Genomic DNA, 22741 nt, shown 5'->3' on the forward strand with positions numbered 1-22741 from the left:
GTTTCCCTTGGCATTCTGTGTCTCAATTTGGGCTGTGGCTTCTGCTAAGAATAGGACAACGTGCTGCACAGAGGCACAGCTGTTAGCGTTCTGTTCTGTGTCTTTTGGCACAGGAAGAATGTTTCAGGGAATCCCACATGCAGCCGTTAGTTCCATAAACATTATGCTCTGTAAAGTAGCCTCCTTGTCAAGGTGGTAATTATTTTCTCTTTATTTAAAGGGCTCCCAAGGCAGCCAGTCCTACGGCCAGGTGAGACTTCATTGCTGAAATGTGTTGAGCCTTTCTGTTGGAGCCTGTCTTGTAAATGGGCTTTGGGGCATGGGTGGGCTTTTTTCCTTCTTGGTGCTTCTGAGTGGTCCTTGATTTGGTTTGTACCACTAAAACACCATGAGGGAAAAAATAACATAGTAGAGAGGAACCCTTAATGGAAATGTGCTTTTCTCTCTGGCATTCTGTGATTCTGTTTCAGCTGTGCTAGGACTGCACTTACACAGCTCTGTGTACAAGTGACTCCTTGCCTTTCTTACAGGGCTACCAGCCTCAAGGTGGCAGCTCCTATGGACAGGTAAGCATCAGTCAGTCACTGGTCATTATACAGCATGTATGTGGTGTTCCCATATATGTATTGAGAATTCTGTTGTTTCTTACTTGAAATAATACAGTAAGTACTCTTTAGAATTAAGTCTCATGAACTTTTTTCATATGGCTCTGACAATAGGCTCACTGAAGCAGCACTTTCCCCTGTAGAAAGGAGTGCATGCAGGTTTCAGCTTTCTGATGCACTTCAGTATTCAACATACTCAGTACTTTACCAGATAATTCACAGTAAGATGTAGTTGGTCTTCTACCTTGGAAGCAACTTGGCAGTTAAAGCCCTTGAAAATTTATATCTCTGTTTGAAATGGAGAATAGGAATATTTGGATCATGAGCTGGTCTTTTTCTTTCCCAAGCAGGGTGGATCTGCTTCTTATGGTGGCAGCAGTGGTTGTGGACAAGTAAGACTTTTTTCTCCAAACTATTTGAAAACTATACCCAGCTTTCTTTGCAATAGTAGCATGTTTTTAATAATTTATAATGTTTGTTAGTTTGAAATCTGTTGCTTTCATTGTTACATGGACTTATCTAGCACAGAGGTCAAGAAAGGCTGATATTGTTGGCCCTTGTAACCAATATGAAGTGGCTGCTCCCATTTAGAATTACACATGGAAGACAAACAAGTGATTAATCTGTCTACTTAATAAGTATATAAAATCTTTGCTTGGGAATTTTTGGATGTTACTCCATTTATTTCCTATAGAAAATGATAGGAATAGAGAGTGACTCAAATGGAATAAGAATTAAATTAGTAGTTTTCATCCTGGTTCTATTTCATCTTGTGTATGTCTGCAATGGTGTAAAGACATTGTCTTTGATTATGAGATCCCAGGTGAACGGATCATGGGTGAGGCCAATAGTAAACCTATGTTTAAATAAATATATTGAGGAAAGCAACCAGAATGAAAGATAAGTATAAATACAGACATTTTTAGCAGTACTTAGCAGAAATATTAGGATTGATAGAAGTTAGGCATGAATGAAAATGCATGTGAAAGCATCATAAGGAGCATTACAACAAGGACACAGTTACCAGCAATGACACTGATAAACACTGAAGAACGGATTATTTCCACCAAGCTGTGTCATGGGTTGACTTATCAAGAGAAGACCTGTGCTGTAATAATGGGAGGGTGACAGCCAAGGCAGAACTCTTTCTGTGTACTGTTCCTCATCCTGTCATCACAAGATATACCCCAAACGGGTAAATGAATGGCTCTGAGCAGAAGCCTTGCCTAAAATGCATGGTGGGTGAATCTAGCAAGAGATTGATGGTCACATTTAGATAGATGGTTACCCAACAGTAACAGTTGCTTCCAAAAAATCCCACCAACAGTTCATCTTTGCCAATCAACAGGAACTAGGATGGTACAGAGAGACATCAATTACCAACCTACCTCTTTCATTGTGGCTCACAAGTAGTCCTTTGATCATCTGTGTGCATGTGTCTTGATTCTTGTATGGGAGTATGAGAGTGGCAGAGGGTAAAGCCACACACTTAAAGGGTTAAATAAAATTTAACTCACCCTCTGTAAAGTTATATGTTGAGTTTTGTTACATTAATTCACACATAAGAAATTTTAAGGAAACTAATTACTTTGCAAGAAAAATGGCATTTACTTTTTTGTTTGTTTGGTTTTTGACAGGGTGTTTCATATGATAGCAATCCCTGCCACCAGGTAAATGGTCTTTCTCCTCTTATTTTAAGATGCATCCACAATTAGTTTTGACACTAACTCAATTAGTCCCAAATTCAGATTCATATTGCACAAATCCATGTAATCTTACAAATTTTGAGATTAGAACTGACTATCTTCCTATACACAGAAGTATCACAGGGGCTTTGGAGTCTTTCTTGCCCCTTTTTTCCTAGTGTTATGTCTGTGAAACATCTAAATCATTAGGACATTAAGGCCAGATTCTGGAAAGAAGTTGTCTGCTGCACAGTTCCTTAACTGGCATGACTTAAATCAGGGCTGGAACTCGCCAGCCTCTCTTTTCCTATCAAAAGCCAAAAAATATTTTAGGACTGCCACTTGAGGTTCCTGAAACAAACTGGTTTAACAATTCACTGTTTTTGCAGTGAATTATAGACAGCTACATGTGTATTTGTTACAAATTCAAGTGTTGGAGCTCTACAGACCACTATTTTAAAAGATGTCAACTATGTTTAAAGAAGTCATCCCTGTGATGTTAAAAATTAGGAAGAAAGCAGCAATAGATGATTTCTTTTTTGTTCACAACATTTCTTTTGATTCTTACTGAGTTTTCACAAGAAACAGAAAAATTGGATAGATTCATTGTTTCAATAAATACTGTGTTTTAGCAATATAAATATATACTATATTTATAAATGTGCAAACAACTTAGATGTTGCTTCAATATATAGTTATTATGTGGTACAGTATATACAATGCACTGTATGTAACTTGGAACTTGATAGAATTCTATATTAAATAGGTATATATTTTATAATAGCTTTTAATATTTTTAAGAGGACCTATTTCTTTTTAAGAAAAAAGAAATTGCTTAAATTTTGTTCTAAAATCTTCTAGAACATTGAAAGATAATACTTCTCATTTCATTTTTGACTGTTTTGAATGAAGCCTCAGTCCCATTTTAGCAAATGGAAAATTTCCCGCTCACTTCAATAGTTCAGGATTTCACTGTTCTTATTATGCACTTTTGACTTGAATACTTCTACATTTCTTCTGATTTCACTGGAGGGAGTTACATTCCTCTTCTAAAGAGGGCACATTGAAACATACTGAGTGCTTTATTTAAAACCTTCTCCTTGAGGCCACTGTATCTCACAGGTCACAGCTTTCTAAGTAATAATGCTACCAGGGGAATCTGTATAAATTCACTCTATATAAATTACGTTTTCTACAGGAGAAAAAAAGATACATTCTCTAGAGAGTGTTCCAAATGGAACTCATCTGTGCAGTAGACATTACTTAAAGTTAAATGTTTGAGGTTCCTTGATTTATGTCTCATCTAGTATTTACCATTGCATTACTGGCAGTGTGTGCTCATTATGTTAGAAATTATATCTATATTGCATGTCTGCCTCTGCTTCTTACTCTTCCTAAGCAAGTATACCAAAAATATTCCATGGCCAAACAGTGAGTGTCTAAAGCATTTTTTGTCTGATTTACAGGGTGGATCACAGGGCGGTCAGGTAGGTAACTCTTTATTATCCATTGGTAAAAACTTTTAAAGCAATTCTAATCCACAGTACAGTTTTCTTGCTCATGGGGATATAGAATCTTGCAGAGTCTCTCCGTGTCCAGTTTGTAACTCATTTTCTGCAGGCACACTTTTTATCAGCCCTGAAATTCCACTTATATAAAAGTGGAAGTTACATAGAACTTCCATAGAACTCAGCAACATAGGATAGCTGGATGCACTCAGATAAAATTCAGCTCTCCAGCATTATAACTGTTGCTGTTTTGTTTTCACAGGGTGGTTCATACTCTTCACAAAACTATGGTGGTAGCCAAGTAAGTATTGCCTCCCACTGAGGTTTTATGATGGTTTTAACTTCTGTGATGGCTGATTGCACTATGGTAATGTAAATTCTAATTATTTTGTTGGTGTTTTTTCTTAGCAGAGTGGATCATCATACTCCCAAAGTTACAGTGACAATCAGGTAGGTAGACCTTGATTTTGTCCTGGTAAGAACTTTTATAATATTTGATAATTTGTCCAGATATCTTGAAAATTGTATTTTTTCAAAGGAATCCTAGTCAATTGTTTATTCCAGCTTTACAGCCTCTGAGCCAAATCACAGTTTCTTCTGAAGTAGAGTTTATATTTGTTTGTTTTATAGGATGGATCCTACTCACAAAACTATGGTGGTGGCCAAGTAAGTAATACTCTATTTCACTACTTGTACATCAGTTCATATAAACTTTAGCCTCTGCTCAAAATCAGGTTTTCTATATCCTAATTTTCTCCAATTTTCATTGCGTTTTTTGTTTGTTTAAAGGGTGGATCATCTTCAGACACCTATTATGAGAATCAGGTAAGTAGTTCTTTCTCCTGGTTACATATTATTCGTAGTCCCTGCATCATTTTTCTCAAAGATGTAATAAAACATAATTGTTTCTGTGCTTTTCTTGGTTTGGATTTGTTTTGTTGTTTTTTATTTCTTTACTGAAGATTGGAACATTCTCTGTCAGCCACTATTGCAGCTATGTATTTGGCTCCTTTTTGCCTTATAAAGATCGCAATTTAATTTAACTCAGCTCCTCTTTTGCATGAGCGTCTCTTCTGTCTTGTAGAGGACAACATGAAAGTGTATGTTTAGCAATTCATACTTTTGAGGAAATAACTGGTATCTGATGTCCTTCTAGGACTCACAAGACTTCTCAGATGATAGTAATCCCAATGCCTGTGATGATGTGAGTATGCTGTCTCTAATATATTTTCATCTCAATATTTTTCACGTAGATGAGAAAATGTTGCTCTGCTAGATGCAGTCTTTGGTGCAGAATGATCCAGAAAGAATGCTGAGTTTCCACACTAATAGCTGTTTCAGCAACTGCCTCTTCTCTTGCTGCAAATTGTCATACATATGTTTACGGATACACTTAGTGCTTTTAAATGCATTTAACATGATGAAATGAAATATGAATAAAAATATTTCAATGCCTTTCCTGTAACAGATGATTTTCCCCAAAGTCTAAGGGTACATTTTACATTAATTAAAGAAAAAAAACCAAACCTGAAAGAAAATCTTTAGGTATATACAATGAATGCAAGATATTACACTGCTTTTCATGTTACATTTCTACCAATCTAAGGTTGTTATTAAAATGTTTCCCAGACTAGAACGGTAGAATTTCAAACTAATTTAGACAAGGCTGTGGAGAATGGCAGCAGTAAGTGATTTTTGTTATATCTGTATGCAGTATCGGAAACAATTTTCTGTAAGCTTACTTTATTTAAATAATTCTCAAAAAAGGAAATAATGTATTCTTTTCCAGAATGACACTACCTACAGTGCCAATAATCAGGTAAGTACTTTGTTTGTTCTGTATTATTATAATGATTAAAGACAGTGTTAGTAACTGAACACTTCTATATTAGACCAGTTGACCTTTAGTATATGATTGCTTTATAATACCCTTCAAAAAGTTAATTATTTCTCTGTATTCAAGGCTGCTGCACAATTATTAAAATGGCACAATACTTCTAAGAATATATACTAATACATTCGATTCATAATATATCCACTTTAACTGGACAGTTATTTGGGAATTAATCACCCGTGTACATGAGGCATGTAGCCATCTCAAGCTTTGCTCACTCGTTCAGATTTAAAGCCACTTACATGCTGCTGGTTTAGAGCAACATTTGTTCCCAGTATTACCCAGTATTATTATCTGTGTCAAGACTTTCCATCTGTCCTACAAGCAGAAATGGTGAATTAACATGGATAGATTGTCACCAAGCAAATATACTGTTGTGTAAATAAATTACATTTTCTCCTACTTGTTTCTGTTCATAGAGAAGCTTTCCCATCTGTCACAACCTCCTTTTGTTTTACTGCCATCTAGAGTAACCTTCTGTCATCAACTACTTGCCTTTTCAGTTCTCAGCCATTCACTGTTTTCCCTATTTTTCCTCTGTAGTACTCAAGTACTGCACCAAATGTATTCTAGAAAGTACGGAGGCCTTCTGAAAACATCTTTTGTTTTGGCTTGTATTTACCTTGAATGCGTTGCACTATGTTCAATTCTAAATGTTCTGAAAAAAGACATCCTTCATCAGCAAGCCCTGTTTAGGAGCATCGTCACTTCCTCCTTTGCTCATGAAAGATGTTAGTATTCCCTTGGTTATCTCTCTATCCAGTCCGTATTGCTGGACTGCTTTGTAAAAGAGTTTGCTTCTAAACTTTCTCACAAAGAAGGATGGGGAATGCTAAAAAAACCGCAAAAAAACAACAAGAGAGAATCCTTTTACAGATTGTTCTCTAAACTACAGTGGTTCAGCTGAGAGAGACTCCCCTAAGCAGGAACTTCTGTTGAAAGGGATAAAGTGAAAACAGACAAAGAATATGCTTTTTAAGGCTCTTACTGCTAATACAATGAAATATCTGGACATTTTCCTTTTCCAAACATCACCTTGACAAGTAGTAGATTTTTGTTAAAGCATTTCATGTAGATGACTACACCCATAAAGTAATAACAGGCTTGTGGCTTCTTTACAGCGTTCTGGTTGTGCAAAGAAGAAAGTTCTTGTTGCCCGAGTAAGTATCACTTTTTTTCTTGTAGGATTGTAGGCCTGCTTGTAGGATTTTGGTCCAACCTATACCTAATCTATCTTAATTATACCTAATTTTTCCCTAATTAAGTTTTCACTAGTTGATATTCTCCTAAATATGGGGAAAGTAAAATAAAATTACTTGGGTATTTGCTCTTTGGGTGAATTTCTTTAAAGAAAGTAGATATATGAAAAAAAAGACATGAAAATCATGCTTTGAAGTATAGGGCAGCTCAAATTCTTGTTCTTCATTAAGCACATACAGAGTTGGTCCAAGCTAAAGTTAAAATTAAATGAGTATCATACAAACAAAGGACAGCTAACATTTTAGTTGAAGAAAGATGGAATAATAATGTTTGCTAATTTATTGTGCTCAGCAGCTGTGTAGGAGATACAGATATGTGTATTGTATAGTTGCAAGTCAGACTCAGTAGTAGCCCATAAAAATTATGTGCAAATAGCCTTTTATTTTATAATAATGCAGTCCTACTCAATGTACACAATAATGGGTCTGCACCTGTTATAAACAAATAATATGGAATGAAAAAAAGATGTATCACTGATCGTAGAGTTTTCATCTCCTAATAGTAAAAGTTATTGTTTTTTACAGGACACATCACATGTTTTAAGTAGAAGAGCCTATGATGCACAGGTAAACCATTCTTGTCACTTCTTCTGAACTACTGCTGGTAGTGGTAACCTTGTAGCTCCTTGTGTATTACCTACAAAAAAGAAGAAGGATCCAGTGTCTACAAAAGAGAATTAATTCTGTTTAGGGTTAGGTCATTCTTTCCTAATAGAACTATGTGTTTTATTTTATTACCCTTACAGATAAATGTGTCATTTTTTTGTTTCTTCACAGAATGCATCTTCTCCTTCAAATAGCAGCCAGTCTGACATCCAGGTAATAACATAGTGTCAACTGAATGATATCAAGGAGCTTTCTGATAAATTACATTTCATTTTGAAAATTAGGTTCCAGTAATTTTTCTGTGCTGCAGGATACCATTTTGATTTGACAACATTTTCCCTATAAAGTTATAATTTTGCACAGTTGTAAATAGTGATATTGGGCCCAGAATACACAGTTTCTTCTGTTCCTTCACCCCACCAAGCAGGTAAGAATTGCAGGTGTTTCTTTATGTAACATTTTGTAAAATTCATTTGAAAAATACAAACTATACCGTTTCAGATTCTTTTTTTAGAAATATTCATGCTCTAGTGATGGTAATGGCCATACATATATAATTGTTTTATTTAGCATTTGGTAAGAAGGCACATGTTGGGGATTACGTATTTCTGTTACAAAAGTACATCCAGCTTTCATATTCTGTAGGATTATGTACTGCTGCAGCAGTGTATATATTAGAGAATTATGAGAAATTTAACTGATCCAGAGTGGGACCTTGTTCTGTTTTTTTAGTATCTTATCTTGTATTGGTACCTATCAGCTTCCCAGGGATCTGAAATCCTGGTACACCCAGCATTATGTAGATTTAACATTAGCATAGTCCTCTGTCTCAGAGAGTTTGACATTTAGTTCAAGGGTACAGACAGATCTCTGAGCTCTGGAAGGTAACTGTTTTCTTAATTAGTTTTCCTAATGCCCATTCCCTGTGATTTGTATCCAGTCATTTAATTATGTTTCCTCCTAATTTATGTTTTCACAGTAATTCAACAGGTTATGCTTGTTGGTGCAGGGAAGTAATAGAGTTTGTGTTAGAGTTTCTCACTACATAGTTTTATACTTTAGATTCTAATAAAATGCTAATAAAATAGAATTTTTTTCTTCACAGGGTGGATCATTTATTGCAACCAGTGGATCAAGTAATCAGGTCAGGATTTCTTTTATTTTTAAGTCGTTTTGTTCAGATATCTTCCTGGTAATTAAACTAACTAAATTCAGGAGTCAGAGTTTAAGTAGTTTTATGTAGAAGATTGGTGACGTTATCCATTAATTTGTAAATGAAGTCACCCTATTCACATTAAATTTTTCAGAAATGGCTCTCTGAAATCACTTTTTAGCACTGTTTCAATATAACGTGTTTTATTGGTGATAGCACAATGGTGATACTCCTGACTACCCTGATACTTCTCTCGTGCTGAGGCATCTGTCATTGAGACATCACACTTAGAGATGCACTATCAGCCTGGCTTCCAAAGCAAACATTAACATACACATCTGTCCTTTCCCCTCGTTTGTTCTATGTACAGGAAAGGTCACACCTACTCTGCAGTCTCACAGGCTTTCTTCCCCTAAACAGTTTTGCATCTGAAATAATTAGATTTCCACAAAGCAATGTTTGTTTCCTTTGTTTTTTAATTTGTAGGGTGGTTGCATTTGTCCTGATGGAAGCAGTGGTCATAGACAGGTAATTATTTTTCTAAGTTTATACTTCCTTCTATATAATGGAGTATTTTGAATTAATCACCTTGTAAATACGAACATTTGGTTAACTCTAAACATTAATGGTAATTTCCTTAGTATGGGTAGAACTATACACAATTAAATGAAAGAATGAGTTCCACTTAACTGCATAATTACCATTTGGCCACTTATTTTCTGTAAGTGTGCTTGGTGATCCAGATGCTCTGTCACTTGACTATTATGAGCTAATTAGTCATTAGTTTCAAAAAGCAGTCAATATACCTCGTAGTAACCACAGTATTTAGTTGCATCCAGCTTAGTTTCCTTGTCTTTCTCACTGGTACAATAAAATAACTGTGACTAAAAATATCAGAATATGTTGATATTTCAATATGTCAAAATATATTTCAAAATATAATATCTTAAATCAACATTTAAATTGTTCTTTCCCCTAAAGAGAATCACTGAAATTTCATTTTCAGTTGCACTGGATAACCTTTTCTTTTAGGCAATGCCTCTGTGCCAGGAAAAAGGCCAAGGAATGTGCTTATATGGGCATTATAGACTAGTTTTACCAGGCTTCTAGCTTTTAAAGTCATCTTGGATTTTAAAGTCACCTGTCTTCTATCAGGATACATATTTCTTAACCTTTTATTGAAGCTGTATTTACATAAACCCATTTGAATGGTGTAGTATTTTTTTAGTTTTTGATTTCGACAAAAAGCATTTTGTGGATTATTCTTTCTATTAAAAAACCCATTCTATTTAAGCAAACTAGTTGTATAAAGAAATTACTGCTTTCTGAACTTAACTTCATTAACTTAAAATATAGCAACAGTAATTTTGGTCAGGTACAATACCACCTCTTTCATCTAATTGAGGCTAAGCAGTAATCATGACCTACATGCTTTAAAACATAAACTAGTCTATTAAAATAAATAATACTGAAACATGAAGAAAATAAGACGTCAAAATTGGACACATCAGAAACCAATTCTCAGTGCAAATGTGTCCTCTTTGATACACAAGAGCTTGTTCCAGGTTTGCAATCATATCAGCAGATCAAATTTAGTTTTGATAAACTGTGTAGCAATAGACTTGATCTTTGCCTCCAGCCAACAGTAAAATTCAGTGATCTTTGCAAAGGAATAAACTGAATTTAAAAATGAACTTCATTTTCTCTCCAGGGCCCTCTACACATGGCAGCTACAGTGCTTAGATTAGAATGTAAACAGACTGGCCATGATAGGTTACATTCTAATAATAATGAAAAAGCAAGCTACAGATAGATGTACATGTACAAATAAACTACTATTTATAAATCTTACATAAAAGAGAGAGTCATCTGCTTCCTAAGGAAGTGGTCACAGCACCAAACCTGACAGGGTTCAAGAAGCATTTTGAAAATACTCTCAGGCACATGGTGTGACTCTTGGGGGCTGGTCCTGTGCAGGGCCAGGAGTTTGACCTGATAATCCTTTTGGGTCCCTTCCAACTCAGATTATTCTGTGATTCCTTGAAGATTCTTCAGCACAGGAGAAAAATTCTTGCAAAAAGCATTCTTCTAGATTTAAAAGCTGTGAGTTACACAAAAGTCTCTTCAAACCTGAAGAATATTATAAATTAAGAGTCAAAGCTATACATATTTAAACCATCTTGTTTCAAAGGAAAAAATGGTTTTACTCATGTGGATCCCCAAATTCCTCACACTGCAATTGTTCTGCTTTTTCTCCAAGCTTCATTTAAAGGCAAGATCTTAGTCTACAAATAGTCTCAGAGGAAGCAGCCATAGAATAATACTTTCCCTGTTTTGTATATAAGGGGGAAGTGACAGTAATAGTGAATGTCATGTACTGGTAAATAGTCTTCTCCTTTAAGTGGTAAGCTGAAAAATATGCTCTCCTAAGTACTCTTTACACTTCGGAAGTTCAGTATTCTGGCAATTTTTAAAAAGACCATAAGGTCATGATCGTTGATAACAACATAGAGTCTGCAAGGTATGACATAGGCTTCTGTAATTAGAAAGAGTAAAATTAAATGTTAGTACTACTTCCAGATGTTTTAACCTGAACAGGAAATAACAGAACCTGCTAAAGTTTTCCTTATCTCTAACAGAAAGTACTAACCAGCATTCTCTTTTAATGGTTGCTGTAATGTTTTATTTGAAAGAATAGAAATTCAGAATGGACTCATTTATGTAAATGTTTGCAAGAAAATAGCTAGTTTATGTTTTCATTTCAGGGAGCTCCAGGTTCTTCATACAGCACATATTCTGGTAACCAGGTAAACGTTCAGTTAAAATGCCCTATTCAGAAGTTCCATCTGAAACCCTCCCTGAAGGAGTAGCCAGATATAAACCAGTAACCCATTCTGTCTTCTGCACAGGGAGGGCCCTTCTTCTATCCTGGAGGATCCTATGGACAGGTAGTTGTTCTTCCTCTCTCACCAGGATAATACAGACTCCCATCCTCCTGGTTCCTTCACCCCCAATATTGTGGGTGCTATGACATAGCGTAATACAGACTCAACTGTTGTCCTCTAGAGCAGAAAACTTAAATTAACCCTGATGTAACCTGGTGGTGAGCAGCTTCACAGGGAACAGTACAGAATGGTCTTTGCAGTTTCTTTGCAGAATTCAAGTTTCAGCAGGCTAAGAAAATTGCTGCCGGATTTCTTCCACTTTAACAATAATGGTCTTGAGTTTTATTTAGGCACCTAAAAATTAGCTTAAAACTGGGAGACAGGCTATAAAGTGAGAACCAGGTATGCAGGTATTTAAACTCTCATCTGCAAGAAAATAGCTGGTCTGTGCTTTTCTTTCAGGGTGGCCCAGGTTCGTCCCACAGTTCTTACTACGGTAATCAGGTAAATATTCTGGTCACTGTGCCTGCATAGGAGCAGACTAAAAGTATTCTTTGAGAAAACAATTCAACTACAAACCAGTAAATTTCTATGTTTTCTCTGCAGGGAGGGCCTTCCTTCTATCCTGGTGGATCTTACGGACAGGTAGGTGTTCTTTCTTGTTTGTAGAGATAACAGACTTCTTTTATCTTCTTTTCTATATTCCCCGTGTAATGGCTGTTGTGAAATACAACACCCAAAAGCTGAGTCTATAATAACACCTAAGAATTATATCAGCTGTTTGTACCTTACCACATGAAATCTGTTAGAGAAAAAGACACACTTATGCTTACAACTTTCATGGAATGATCTTTCATCTAACTAAAAAATTAGTGATAAATAGTCCCTTCTTGTTCAACAGTATTGGCCTTGAGTGAGATTCTGATACCTTGGTATTTCCACCATCCGGTTTGCAAGAAAATAGCTAGTTTATGTTTTCATTTCAGGGAGCTCCAGGTTCTTCATACAGCACATATTCTGGTAACCAGGTAAACGTTCAGTTAAAATGCCCTATTCAGAAGTTCCATCTGAAACCTTCCCTGAAGGAGTAGCCAGATATAAACCAGTAACCCATTCTGTCTTCTGCACAGGGAGGGCCCTTCTTCTATCCTGGAGGATCCTATGGACAGGTAGTTGTTCTTCCTCTCTCACCAGGATAATACAGACTCCCATCCTCCTGGTTCCTTCACCCCCAATATTGTGGGTGCTATGACATAGCGTAATACAGACTCAACTGTTGTCCTCTAGAGCAGAAAACTTAAATTAACCCTGATGTAACCTGGTGGTGAGCAGCTTCACAGGGAACAGTACAGAATGGTCTTTGCAGTTTCTTTGCAGAATTCAAGTTTCAGCAGGCTAAGAAAATTGCTGCCGGATTTCTTCCACTTTAACAATAATGGTCTTGAGTTTTATTTAGGCACCTAAAAATTAGCTTAAAACTGGGAGACAGGCTATAAAGTGAGAACCAGGTATGCAGGTATTTAAACTCTCATCTGCAAGAAAATAGCTGGTCTGTGCTTTTCTTTCAGGGTGGCCCAGGTTCGTCCCACAGTTCTTACTACGGTAATCAGGTAAATATTCTGGTCACTGTGCCTGCATAGGAGCAGACTAAAAGTATTCTTTGAGAAAACAATTCAACTACAAACCAGTAAATTTCTATGTTTTCTCTGCAGGGAGGGCCTTCCTTCTATCCTGGTGGATCTTACGGACAGGTAGGTGTTCTTTCTTGTTTGTAGAGATAACAGACTTCTTTTATTTTCACTCCTATTGTGTCCTTGAATGATTGAAAACACTTTCTTGGGAGAATCAAATTAATCAGCCTTTTTTATTTTCTGTTCAGGGAGGGTCTTCTGCTTATGATGGCAGCAGTGAATCCTACGGTCAGGTAAATACTCTTTTTTTTCTCTTTGTGTAAATGTTGCTGAGGGCCAATACTCTGAGTGAAGTAAATATACAGCTATATCTGTATTTTGGCTCTCACTACATTCTAATGAAAGTGGTCTTTTCTTTGAGGAATAAATAAATTTGTATATATTTTTAACTAAGTAGTCTGGAAGTTTATAGGGGAGTACAAGGTGGGATGCATCCAACCTTTATGGCTTATTCTTCTCAATAATGCTAGCTTTGAATTACCTGTAAGATAAAGGTCTCTTCAAAAGTGGAGTTAGAATTTGAGTTAAAAAGTATGTTACATTAGTGTTTTGCAGGGACATAACTCTGAGTTGCCTAACCATTCTGATAACTAAGTAAATAATCATATTTTTAAATCTGCCAAGAAGGAGATCCCTACAGTAAGCATCCAAAAAAAAGAGTCTGTTTGCAATATGAAAATCATTTATGTTTTCTGAACAGGGTGGATCTTCCACATACAGTGGTTCTGACGCTTATGGCCAGGTAAATGTTGTCTCCTACATCAAAAGCTTAAGCTTGCTGTATTGGTTCTCATGTGTCCTGGGTTCTATGTTTCAGTTACTTTTAAGTGACCACGACCACAAAAATGCCATTTTAACTTTTGTTTCTCTTTATTTTTGTAGCAACTTAAAATGTTTCCATAATGTAGAGAACATGATGCACTATGTATGCTGTTTTTAACTGTGCCCTGTGACTATTCAATGCTTTAAGTACTTTATTGTTTATGCATTAGCATAACATTTCCTCATTCAAAAGGAAAATATTTTGTACATTTACTTTTACACACCTTACTTATGCAGAAGCTGTTGAAAGTTTAAAAAATGGGATTTTTGAATATAAAGAAAGCTTTGCAAATTAACTTCCTTGAAAAGTTTTTCCATATAAAAATGCATGTTTGCAAGGAGGGGGCTTTTTCCAGCCTCTTCTGCTTAAGCAACAGATAAAGTTACATATTTTTTCTTTTTTTGCACATTCCCTAGCTTAGGTAAAATTGGAGATTCTAAGCAGTTAGTTAGCTTTATTCTTCTATTTTATATTCTCCACAATTAAGAGCATGTAAGAGTCCTTTTATATAAAAATAAATGGTTTTCATTTTACAGGATTCACTTTCCATGGGAGGCAGTGAAACTGAAGATAGTGTAAGCAGTTCTTCTCAACAATATCAATATCATAATTCACTACCTTTTAAAGTATCTAGGTGCTTACATGGACCTTTACCTTATCTGGTGTCACATGATTGTGCTATGCATGATAAGGACTTCACAAATTAAAATTGCAGTTACAACAGTTCTAACTTCTAACAATCTAACATTTTTTGAATTGGTTATTAGAAGTAGCAATTAAAAAGAAAGCTCTTTTTATTTCACAATTTCCATCAAAACTCAATATTAGTATATGACTACTTCCCTCTTTCCATCCCCAATTTGCGCTACACTTAGTTTGTTTTGCCAATGCCAGATATGTAAGACTCAAGTTCCTTCATCTATATATTGCATAGGAATGGTCTGTTTTCATATAGTGTGGTGAAAACTGCCTGCTTTTCCTAGGAAGATGCCTTTTCTCCTGACTAAAGTATATTTCCTAATAATTCTGCTGAAGCTGTTTATAAAACTTCACAATTTTAAAGTGTTTTCCAGGGTCCTCGTTAGTAGGAAATTGCTCTGTGCAAATAATTATAAATTCAGCTGTGCACTTTAGTCACAAGTATACTGTGTCAATAGCTTCAATGCAGTTTCTATATCAAAATCTTCTTATGGGTATTCAAGAAAGCTAAAATATGATACTACAGAGGGCCCAAAAACCCCTCTGAAAGAAACTAAGGTATAACAGTAGATATGTACCACATCTTGGTCTTAAAAAATCAAGACAGCTTTCCAAATGCTGATGTTTTTCACTGAAACATTCTGGAGGAAATAAAATAGATTGAGATATGATCTCATTCCTTTATTTCACTATATCAGGATTCAGCTTTCAAAATAAAGAAATGCCATTCTCCAGAAATGAGCAGAGAAAGAACTTGTAGACTGCTTATCCTACAGCCTACATCTTCAACCTTCCACAAGCAGTACTTTCCTTTGCATTGCACCCCTGCTTAGAAAGAAAAAGTAGTATTTGCCATGGCAATAACTAGATTCTGATATTTTTTAGGATTCTGCCTTGCCAACTGGTGACGGCCAGAGTGAGCGGGTAAGCCCTCCTTCCTTACGTATTGCCAGGTGCCGGCCCTAGTGCTTGGCAACTGCCAGCACCTAAATTCATCTTGTGTGGAAACCCTGGGGCAGCTTCCAGTGGGGGACAGAAAGTCCTCAAGCACAGAGGGAATGAGAGTATGGCTAAAGAGTTAAAGTTCTGCTAGAAATCCCAACTGATGCTGAGGTGTGCTCTTGAATCTCAAACTTACATCACAAATGCGATAGCACAATTTGTTCAAGTCCTTGTATTTTTTATATCATTGCTTTACTGCAAAGGGCTTCAATACCATCATTTGTCCAGCACTTACTCTAAATGCAGCCCTTTGCTTTGTTATGCTGCATGACTTACTTATGAAGGCTTCCTTTTTCCTATTATTTTTACATGGCACATACTGTAATTATTCTAACGACACAGACTGATAAATTATTTTGTTGGAGATATAACTCTTCCAACTCATGTATCCTAAGGAATATCTTCCACCAAAAGAGCAATTAGTCATGAAGGGGCATGTGCTGTTTTATACAGAAAGACAACAGATTTTTTTTGTTTTTCTTGAATAATCCATGACAATAAAATAAGGAATGTGGAGAAGCAAGAAGGAGTGTTTATCTTCCACTCTGATCTTTGCAGTTTTGGGGGTTTGGTTTTTTCATGTAATTTCAATACATTTTTCCAGGATTTTTATTCCCCAGGAGGCAGCCAGTCAGGTGGACATGTAAGCATCTATTTTATTTATTATTTACAGTTCCCTTCTGTACTATTTAAAAATTATCCCAATGAGCATATTACACCAAACCATTTATTTCCCAGAATATCATGACATCTGGCATCATGTCTTGTGGAATCAAACTGCAAACTGTTTGAATAAAAAAATTAAAAATTGTGTGTGTACAACAGTCTTGTTCTCCAGAAACCATTTCAAACTAAAATAAATTGGGTCTTCTTTTTGCAGGGGTCATCTTCTCAAAGTGGTAGCTATGCCAGTGGACAGGTAAATACTAAATCTTTGTATTTTTGATCTCAAGTATCTGTCATACAAAAGTTTGAGGCCTCATATTGTATTACAGCAATTTTTAATCTGTGAACAAGATTGATTCATTCTTCCTTATATATCTCTATGTAAAAGTCCAAATGCAAGCAGAGTAGTCAAAATACAATTCATGTATTAACTGATGTTTTAACACCAGGAAAAATGAAAGTAATAAATATTTGGCATTAATTTATATATTTTAAATAAAAGTATTTTTATTGTTTTCAGGACTCATCTTCATCTGGAAGCAGCCAGTATGGTGGGCAGGTGGGAAATTTTTTTTCTTTGTTGTTATTGTGAGACATTTTTGCCCCCAATGTACATATTTCAAGAAAATATTACCAGATTGGTAATACCTAAATTTCCAGACTACTCTGTGGTTTATTTTACCCTCATTAATCTTTCTATAGATAAAACTGCATTCTCAGCCTGATAGATCTTTTGAAACATAGTTAAAAGAGTAAAAGACAATACCTTGTATTTAAATGCACGTGTCAAAGTTTTTAAATGAGAATGTAATATTTATAGGGTTCATCTTCCTCAGGAGGCAGCCAGTCTGGTGGCCAGGTATGATTTTCTTTCTTCACAGTCTTCAGCTGGGCTAGTGTCAGGCACTCAAATTTATTTCTCTTATCCTTCCTTCACAAGAACTGTTTCCCTTCACCACAGTCCTTTTTGCCCAAAGCCTCAGCAACACATTATTTTCTCTTGCTGTGTCATTTGGACATCCTGCAAGCCAGAGTAGCCAGTAGTAACTGTTTGGCACATGCATCTGAGTTTCTGTAGCTGCTTTGGTGCTAAATAAATTTCATGCATATTGAAAGTGGAAAGTGAGACACTGAATGGTGAACTCCTGGCCATCTCACAGTCAGTTTTATCAAAGTAGAAGTCACCTGTTTTCTGTATCATCTGTAATATGAAACAGTACTGCATGTACTCTAGGTGCTCTGGCCTGTTTAGGAAAAAAAAATTGCTTTCTGTAGTACTACTCAGTATTTTTTACTCATCCTTTTGATGAGTAACGTTTCTAACATCACAAAAATTGTAAGTAAGAAAATTTGAAGACAAAAAAATTAGCAGTACGTTGCCCCTTCAGAACAATAACTGCAGGAATAGTAGCATTGGATGAAATAGACTCAGTTCTAGAAGTTGGGCAGTTAAGAATGTAGCTTTATGGTTTGCATGCCTGGGATGGTAGAAGTAATTTGAGTTGTAACTAGAACCCACTTCAGTCCTGTGCCCTTGATATCTTAAATAATTTCTGCATTCTTTACAGGGTGGATGTGATTGTTCTGGGGGAAGTTCTGTAAGTGCTCATTATACATTTTCTTTTACTAAACTATTTAACTGGAAAATTATGTGAGATCCTATTTATTTCCAACTTACTTATTTGAATGTACTCTTAATTTTATATTCATTGTTCCTTTGGTGACTTAGATGTTTCTGATATGGTAGGAGTTATTTCTCATTATGCCAAGATTCAGCGTTACAGAATTATTGAATCATTTAGGTTGGAAAATGCCTTGAGTCCAACCATTAACTCAGCACTGCCAAGGTCACCACTAAACCATGTCCCTAAGTGCCACATGTACATGTCTTTTAAATACCTCTGGGGGTGGTGACTCAGCCCCTTCCCCAGCAGCCTGTTCAGTGCTTGATAATCCTTTCAGTGAAGAAATTGTTTCTTGAAATCCAATCTAAGCCTCCCTTGGAGCAGCTCAAGGCCTTTTCCTCTTGTTTTATTGCTTGTTACTTGAAAGAGGGACCAACCCCCACCTGGCTACAGCTCCTTTCAGGGAGCTGTAGAGAGCAATAAGGTCCCTCCTGAGCCTCCTTTTGTCCAGGCTAAACAACCCCAGCACCTTCAGCTGCTCCTCACACAGCTTGTACTCCAGACCCTTCACCAGCTCCATTGCCATTTTTGGACACAATCCCACACCTCAATGTCCTTCTTGTAGTGAGGGGCCCAAAAGTGAACAGAGGACTCAAGGTGGCAGCCTCATCAGTCCCCCCTCAGTGTAGGGGGACAATCACTTCCCTACTGCTGCTGGCTGCATTATTTCTTATAAAAGCCAGGAAGCCCCAAAGCTGGCAGTGAGTTGCATTCTCTGAGCAGTGATGTCAGTTACCATACAGTATTTACAGAGATGTGTGCCTCTTCTCAAAAAAACCCAAAAGACTGCATTAAATAGCAGAATTGATTGACAAAAGATCTATCATGAAAGGAAGCTAAAATAATACCAAGTCAAATATTTCTATCAAAAATCAATGTTTACCAAATTTAAAACAAAAACAAAAACTGAGTTACTGCTCACTTGTGCTTTTAAGTCCATATGAAATTATTTAAGGACTATGAAACAGGGTAATCCCTGCTTTCTAAGGCAGATCATATGTGGTCAATCCACATGTAGCATGTAAAGGACATTCCTGCACCTTGGGTAGTACTCTTATATCCTAGGCAATGAGTTATGGGTAGATATAATATGATACTTCACGATTTATGATCTTCTGGGCCAAAAAAAGGGGTTTTTTCTCTCTTGGCAAATTGATAAAAATAAGTGTAAGTGTAATTAATTTCAGGCTGGGATATTCTTCCTTTGAAATGCCATAGAACAGGCATTCTAAGGTTTTGTTTAATTTCTAGTTTATGATCAAAGACAAAGGCTAATTTTCCTTTTATTTTTTCCTTTCTAGGGCGGATCCCCTTCTTTAGTCAGAAGTGATTCCTCTGCAAATGTAAGCAATGTTCATTAGCTTTTAAGTGTGTCCTCTGTTTGCTTTATCAATTTAGTGTCCAGAGAGGATAAAAAGAGTCAGTGCCTAATAGAAGTCATACACTTGTGAAAATAACCTACTTTAGGTACAATTAAAAATACACGCAGGACATTCTTTTTAATTGTAACTAAAAAATACACACAAGACATTCATGCAGCGCTCCCAGTTTCTCTTTCCATTTGAAACAGTTTTCATTCAAAGAGAAGTCTTACAATGAAAAATGTTGTCACAAACACAGGTAGATACCAGTAAAAATATTTACTTTGGGAGCCAATTCCATTGGCTTCCTTGGAATTATGTAAAAATATCCCCCAAGAACAATGATTTATGTGATTGTATTCCTCTTAGATCATTTACTGCAAGAAAGTTTAGTATTAGTATTTATGTACTACTATCTTTCGAGAAGTTTTGCTTCAAAATACTTCTTTTAGACCAAAATAACTGGTTGTTTTGGTTTGTTTGTTTTTTCCCCAGGACTCATCTTCTTCTGGAGGCAGCCAGTACAATAGCCAAGTAAGCACTCATTCCAAAAGGAGAGACAGTTTGCCACTTCTGAAAACAATGGTTATTCATTCAGTCAATTAAGTTCAGTTTTTATATGGGAACTGGGTAAAAAGAGCAAAAGCTCAGGAAATGAAATTCATCACTGGGTTAGATATGGACAAAAAATTACAACAATGGGTTTTTTAGCAAAAACTACCCTTGTTTTGGGAAACTTGCAAAATGAAGCTCACAAAAAAAATACGCATGGGGAAAGAATGAATAAAAACGCATCATTTTTTATTCCTATTTGACCTAATTCCACTATGAAGAAAAACAAATCCAATCTCCCCTCTTTAAAGAGACCTCTTATTGTATGAAGTTTCAGTAAATTTTCTTAGTTTGGTTTTCAGAGTCCTGTTAGGTAGCCAATATTTTACTGCTAGCTCTGGCCCAGCATTCAGCTTTCCAAATAAAAAAAAAAAAAGCCACTCTCCAGAAATGAGCAGAGAAAGAACTGGAAAGAATGGCACTTTAACCTTTCCAACATGTCATACAAACAAAGCACTAGGTCTTTGCTGTCCACCCTTGCTAAGGATCTCAGGTATTTTCCCAATTTACCTTGCTCAACTTAAATTATAGTTATTAAAGCATTCTGAAAATCCTGCTCACCTGTCTTCACTCGTACCTTGTTCTCATGCTCCTGTTGTCCTGGCAGAGTCATGTTTTGCTTTAAGGAAATCCTACTGCAGGTAATTCACTCATCTGGTATTCTTTACAGGATTCATATTCCTCTGGAGCTAGCCAGTATGGACGACACATAAGCTCTTACTTTTTAATATGTTATATTATATATTTGTTTTATAAATATTTGACTCATATTAAGGACCTCAAGAAATTTGACAGTGGTCTATACTCTGTAATAATATTGTGAACTGGAGAAAGACAAAAACCACAGAGTTTATTCTGGGATAATTATACACAAACATTCAAATAACAAAATGTAGATGTCTTTGCCACTTCTTTTCAGTAATTAGATATTAAGAAATAACTAATTATCAATTTTTTTCCAGGAGCCATCTTCTTATGGAGGCAGCCAGTATGGTGGACAAGTAAGCATTAATAGTCCCCATTTTTGTAGTTCATTTATTGTCCACCTGTCTGTCTGTCTTAGCTTTAATTTAATCTAAAATCTTTTCAGTAAATCTTACTCTGTAGTGTTTGGATGCTACTGTGATTAAACAAAACAAGTTCAGATAAAGATCATTATCCAAGACTAAGAAAAAATAGAATGTGAAATATATGGTTGACTCAATTGACTCCTGAAATTTGCAGGACTAGACATCATGCCTCTGAAATATATCAGTACTTAATGAAACTAACCAGAATTTTTAAAGCTTCATTAAATGATTCTATGAGTCTATGAAATAGGTACAAAAAAGTTTCAGTTTCCACTTTTTGTTTACTTTCAGGGTTCACCTTCCTCAGGAGGCAGCCAATATGGTGGACAGGTGTGTATTTTTCCCTTGTATTCTATTTCCTTGCATTCTTCCCTTGCTACTTTATCAAAGAGATTTGGTAGTTCTCTGTGTAAAAGAACATTTTAAGGAGATTGGGGTTTGGTTTGGGGGTTTCTGTCCATTTTTTATCTAATTTGTTGCTAAGTATATAATGGTTATAAATGTATGTGATACCAAGCCACAGAAGAGTTTTTAAGATGGAATTTCTCATGCATCATGGTAAATGCAGATGAGTTTCACCCATTTTGGCACAGTCTGGTTTGGTACACTCACAGTTCTGCGGTGAAAGAAACTGGCTACTCCTTCGTATGGAACATGGTTTAAAGGGGTACTATGACATGGATATAGAGGTCATTTAATTCTTTTTTGTTCAGGGGTCACCTTCTTCAGGAGGCAGCCAGTATGGAGGACAGGTGAGAATCTCTTCCTGTGTAGTTCTTATTCTAACATACAGTTTCTACATCAAAAATTGCTTCTTCTATATTGACTGAAAAAAGTATTTTGTGAAAACTCTGTTCATCTGATAATAGATAGGTATCTAAAGATGTATGATCTGAAGCAATACAAACACTATGGAGATCTGCTGCTTCTGTTGTATTAAATGCAGTTCTGATCTTGTTCGACCCTCCAACCTGCCCTGCTGTTGTCAAGGTTTCTTAGCTCTAAGAGTAAGGAGTGGCTGGAAGCAGATTTATCCCTTCTCTACCTCATTTCCATCAGCAAAATGCAGAATCAGAGTTGGTGTCTGAGAAGCAGTATGGTTTCTAATTGGAAGAGGGGAGAGGGTGAGGAGTTGCTAAGAGGAGTTCCATGCCCCTGTGAAGTGAAAGATGAGGGATAGGGTTCCCAGTGCTGCCTAGAGGTATAGCCTCTAGTATGGGGTGACACATAAAGCAATAGGCTGAGTGTTTATCTTCCTGTAATTTGTCATTGTGCAAAAGAGGCAAAAATAGTGTTTCTTTAAAAAGCTCTTTAAGAAGCTTTCTGATTTGAGAAATAATTGGCACCTTTGCTTCAGGATCCATCTTTACCAGGTGGCAGCCATTATGGAGGACAGGTGAGAATTGTTTTTCTGTTTATAAGTTGTTTTTTCCATTGTTCACTGGTTTGGGGGGGGGAGGTTTGTGAAAAACAGAATATTTTTTGAAGGGGTGTCTTACACCAAAACAGTGTTTAGGCAGAATAGATCTGACTTTCT

At 36.1% G+C, this 22741-nt stretch overlaps 1 protein-coding gene across 50 annotated transcripts in view; it reads left to right on the forward strand.

Annotated features, from left to right (window-relative positions):
• The window catches only part of LOC104695570 (hornerin-like), a 50268-nt gene that overhangs the window by 19210 nt on the left and 8317 nt on the right, over window positions 1–22741 (forward strand). For 29 of the 50 annotated variants that reach the window (XM_039556385.1, XM_039556401.1, XM_039556396.1 and 26 more), the window contains 39 exons: window positions 221–250; window positions 531–566; window positions 953–997; window positions 2243–2275; window positions 3757–3777; window positions 4061–4099; window positions 4207–4248; window positions 4429–4464; window positions 4588–4623; window positions 4955–5002; window positions 5588–5617; window positions 6814–6852; window positions 7477–7518; window positions 7729–7770; window positions 8663–8701; window positions 9197–9238; window positions 11476–11517; window positions 11620–11658; window positions 12058–12099; window positions 12202–12240; window positions 12582–12623; window positions 12726–12764; window positions 13164–13205; window positions 13308–13346; window positions 13475–13519; window positions 13987–14028; window positions 14646–14684; window positions 15694–15732; window positions 16415–16453; window positions 16691–16729; window positions 16997–17035; window positions 17297–17335; window positions 18045–18074; window positions 19463–19504; window positions 20018–20056; window positions 21097–21135; window positions 21496–21534; window positions 21918–21956; window positions 22562–22600. In XM_039556385.1, the coding sequence (XP_039412319.1) occupies window positions 221–250; window positions 531–566; window positions 953–997; window positions 2243–2275; window positions 3757–3777; window positions 4061–4099; window positions 4207–4248; window positions 4429–4464; window positions 4588–4623; window positions 4955–5002; window positions 5588–5617; window positions 6814–6852; window positions 7477–7518; window positions 7729–7770; window positions 8663–8701; window positions 9197–9238; window positions 11476–11517; window positions 11620–11658; window positions 12058–12099; window positions 12202–12240; window positions 12582–12623; window positions 12726–12764; window positions 13164–13205; window positions 13308–13346; window positions 13475–13519; window positions 13987–14028; window positions 14646–14684; window positions 15694–15732; window positions 16415–16453; window positions 16691–16729; window positions 16997–17035; window positions 17297–17335; window positions 18045–18074; window positions 19463–19504; window positions 20018–20056; window positions 21097–21135; window positions 21496–21534; window positions 21918–21956; window positions 22562–22600 (1512 nt within the window). The remainder of the gene's footprint in view (window positions 1–220; window positions 251–530; window positions 567–952; window positions 998–2242; window positions 2276–3756; window positions 3778–4060; window positions 4100–4206; window positions 4249–4428; window positions 4465–4587; window positions 4624–4954; window positions 5003–5587; window positions 5618–6813; window positions 6853–7476; window positions 7519–7728; window positions 7771–8662; window positions 8702–9196; window positions 9239–11475; window positions 11518–11619; window positions 11659–12057; window positions 12100–12201; window positions 12241–12581; window positions 12624–12725; window positions 12765–13163; window positions 13206–13307; window positions 13347–13474; window positions 13520–13986; window positions 14029–14645; window positions 14685–15693; window positions 15733–16414; window positions 16454–16690; window positions 16730–16996; window positions 17036–17296; window positions 17336–18044; window positions 18075–19462; window positions 19505–20017; window positions 20057–21096; window positions 21136–21495; window positions 21535–21917; window positions 21957–22561; window positions 22601–22741) is intronic. The other 21 variants (XM_039556397.1, XM_039556388.1, XM_039556406.1 and 18 more) reach the window with 14 other exon arrangements.

This window comes from Corvus cornix, chromosome 8, assembly GCF_000738735.6.
Source record: "Corvus cornix cornix isolate S_Up_H32 chromosome 8, ASM73873v5, whole genome shotgun sequence".
Taxonomy (NCBI): Eukaryota; Metazoa; Chordata; class Aves; order Passeriformes; family Corvidae; genus Corvus; species Corvus cornix.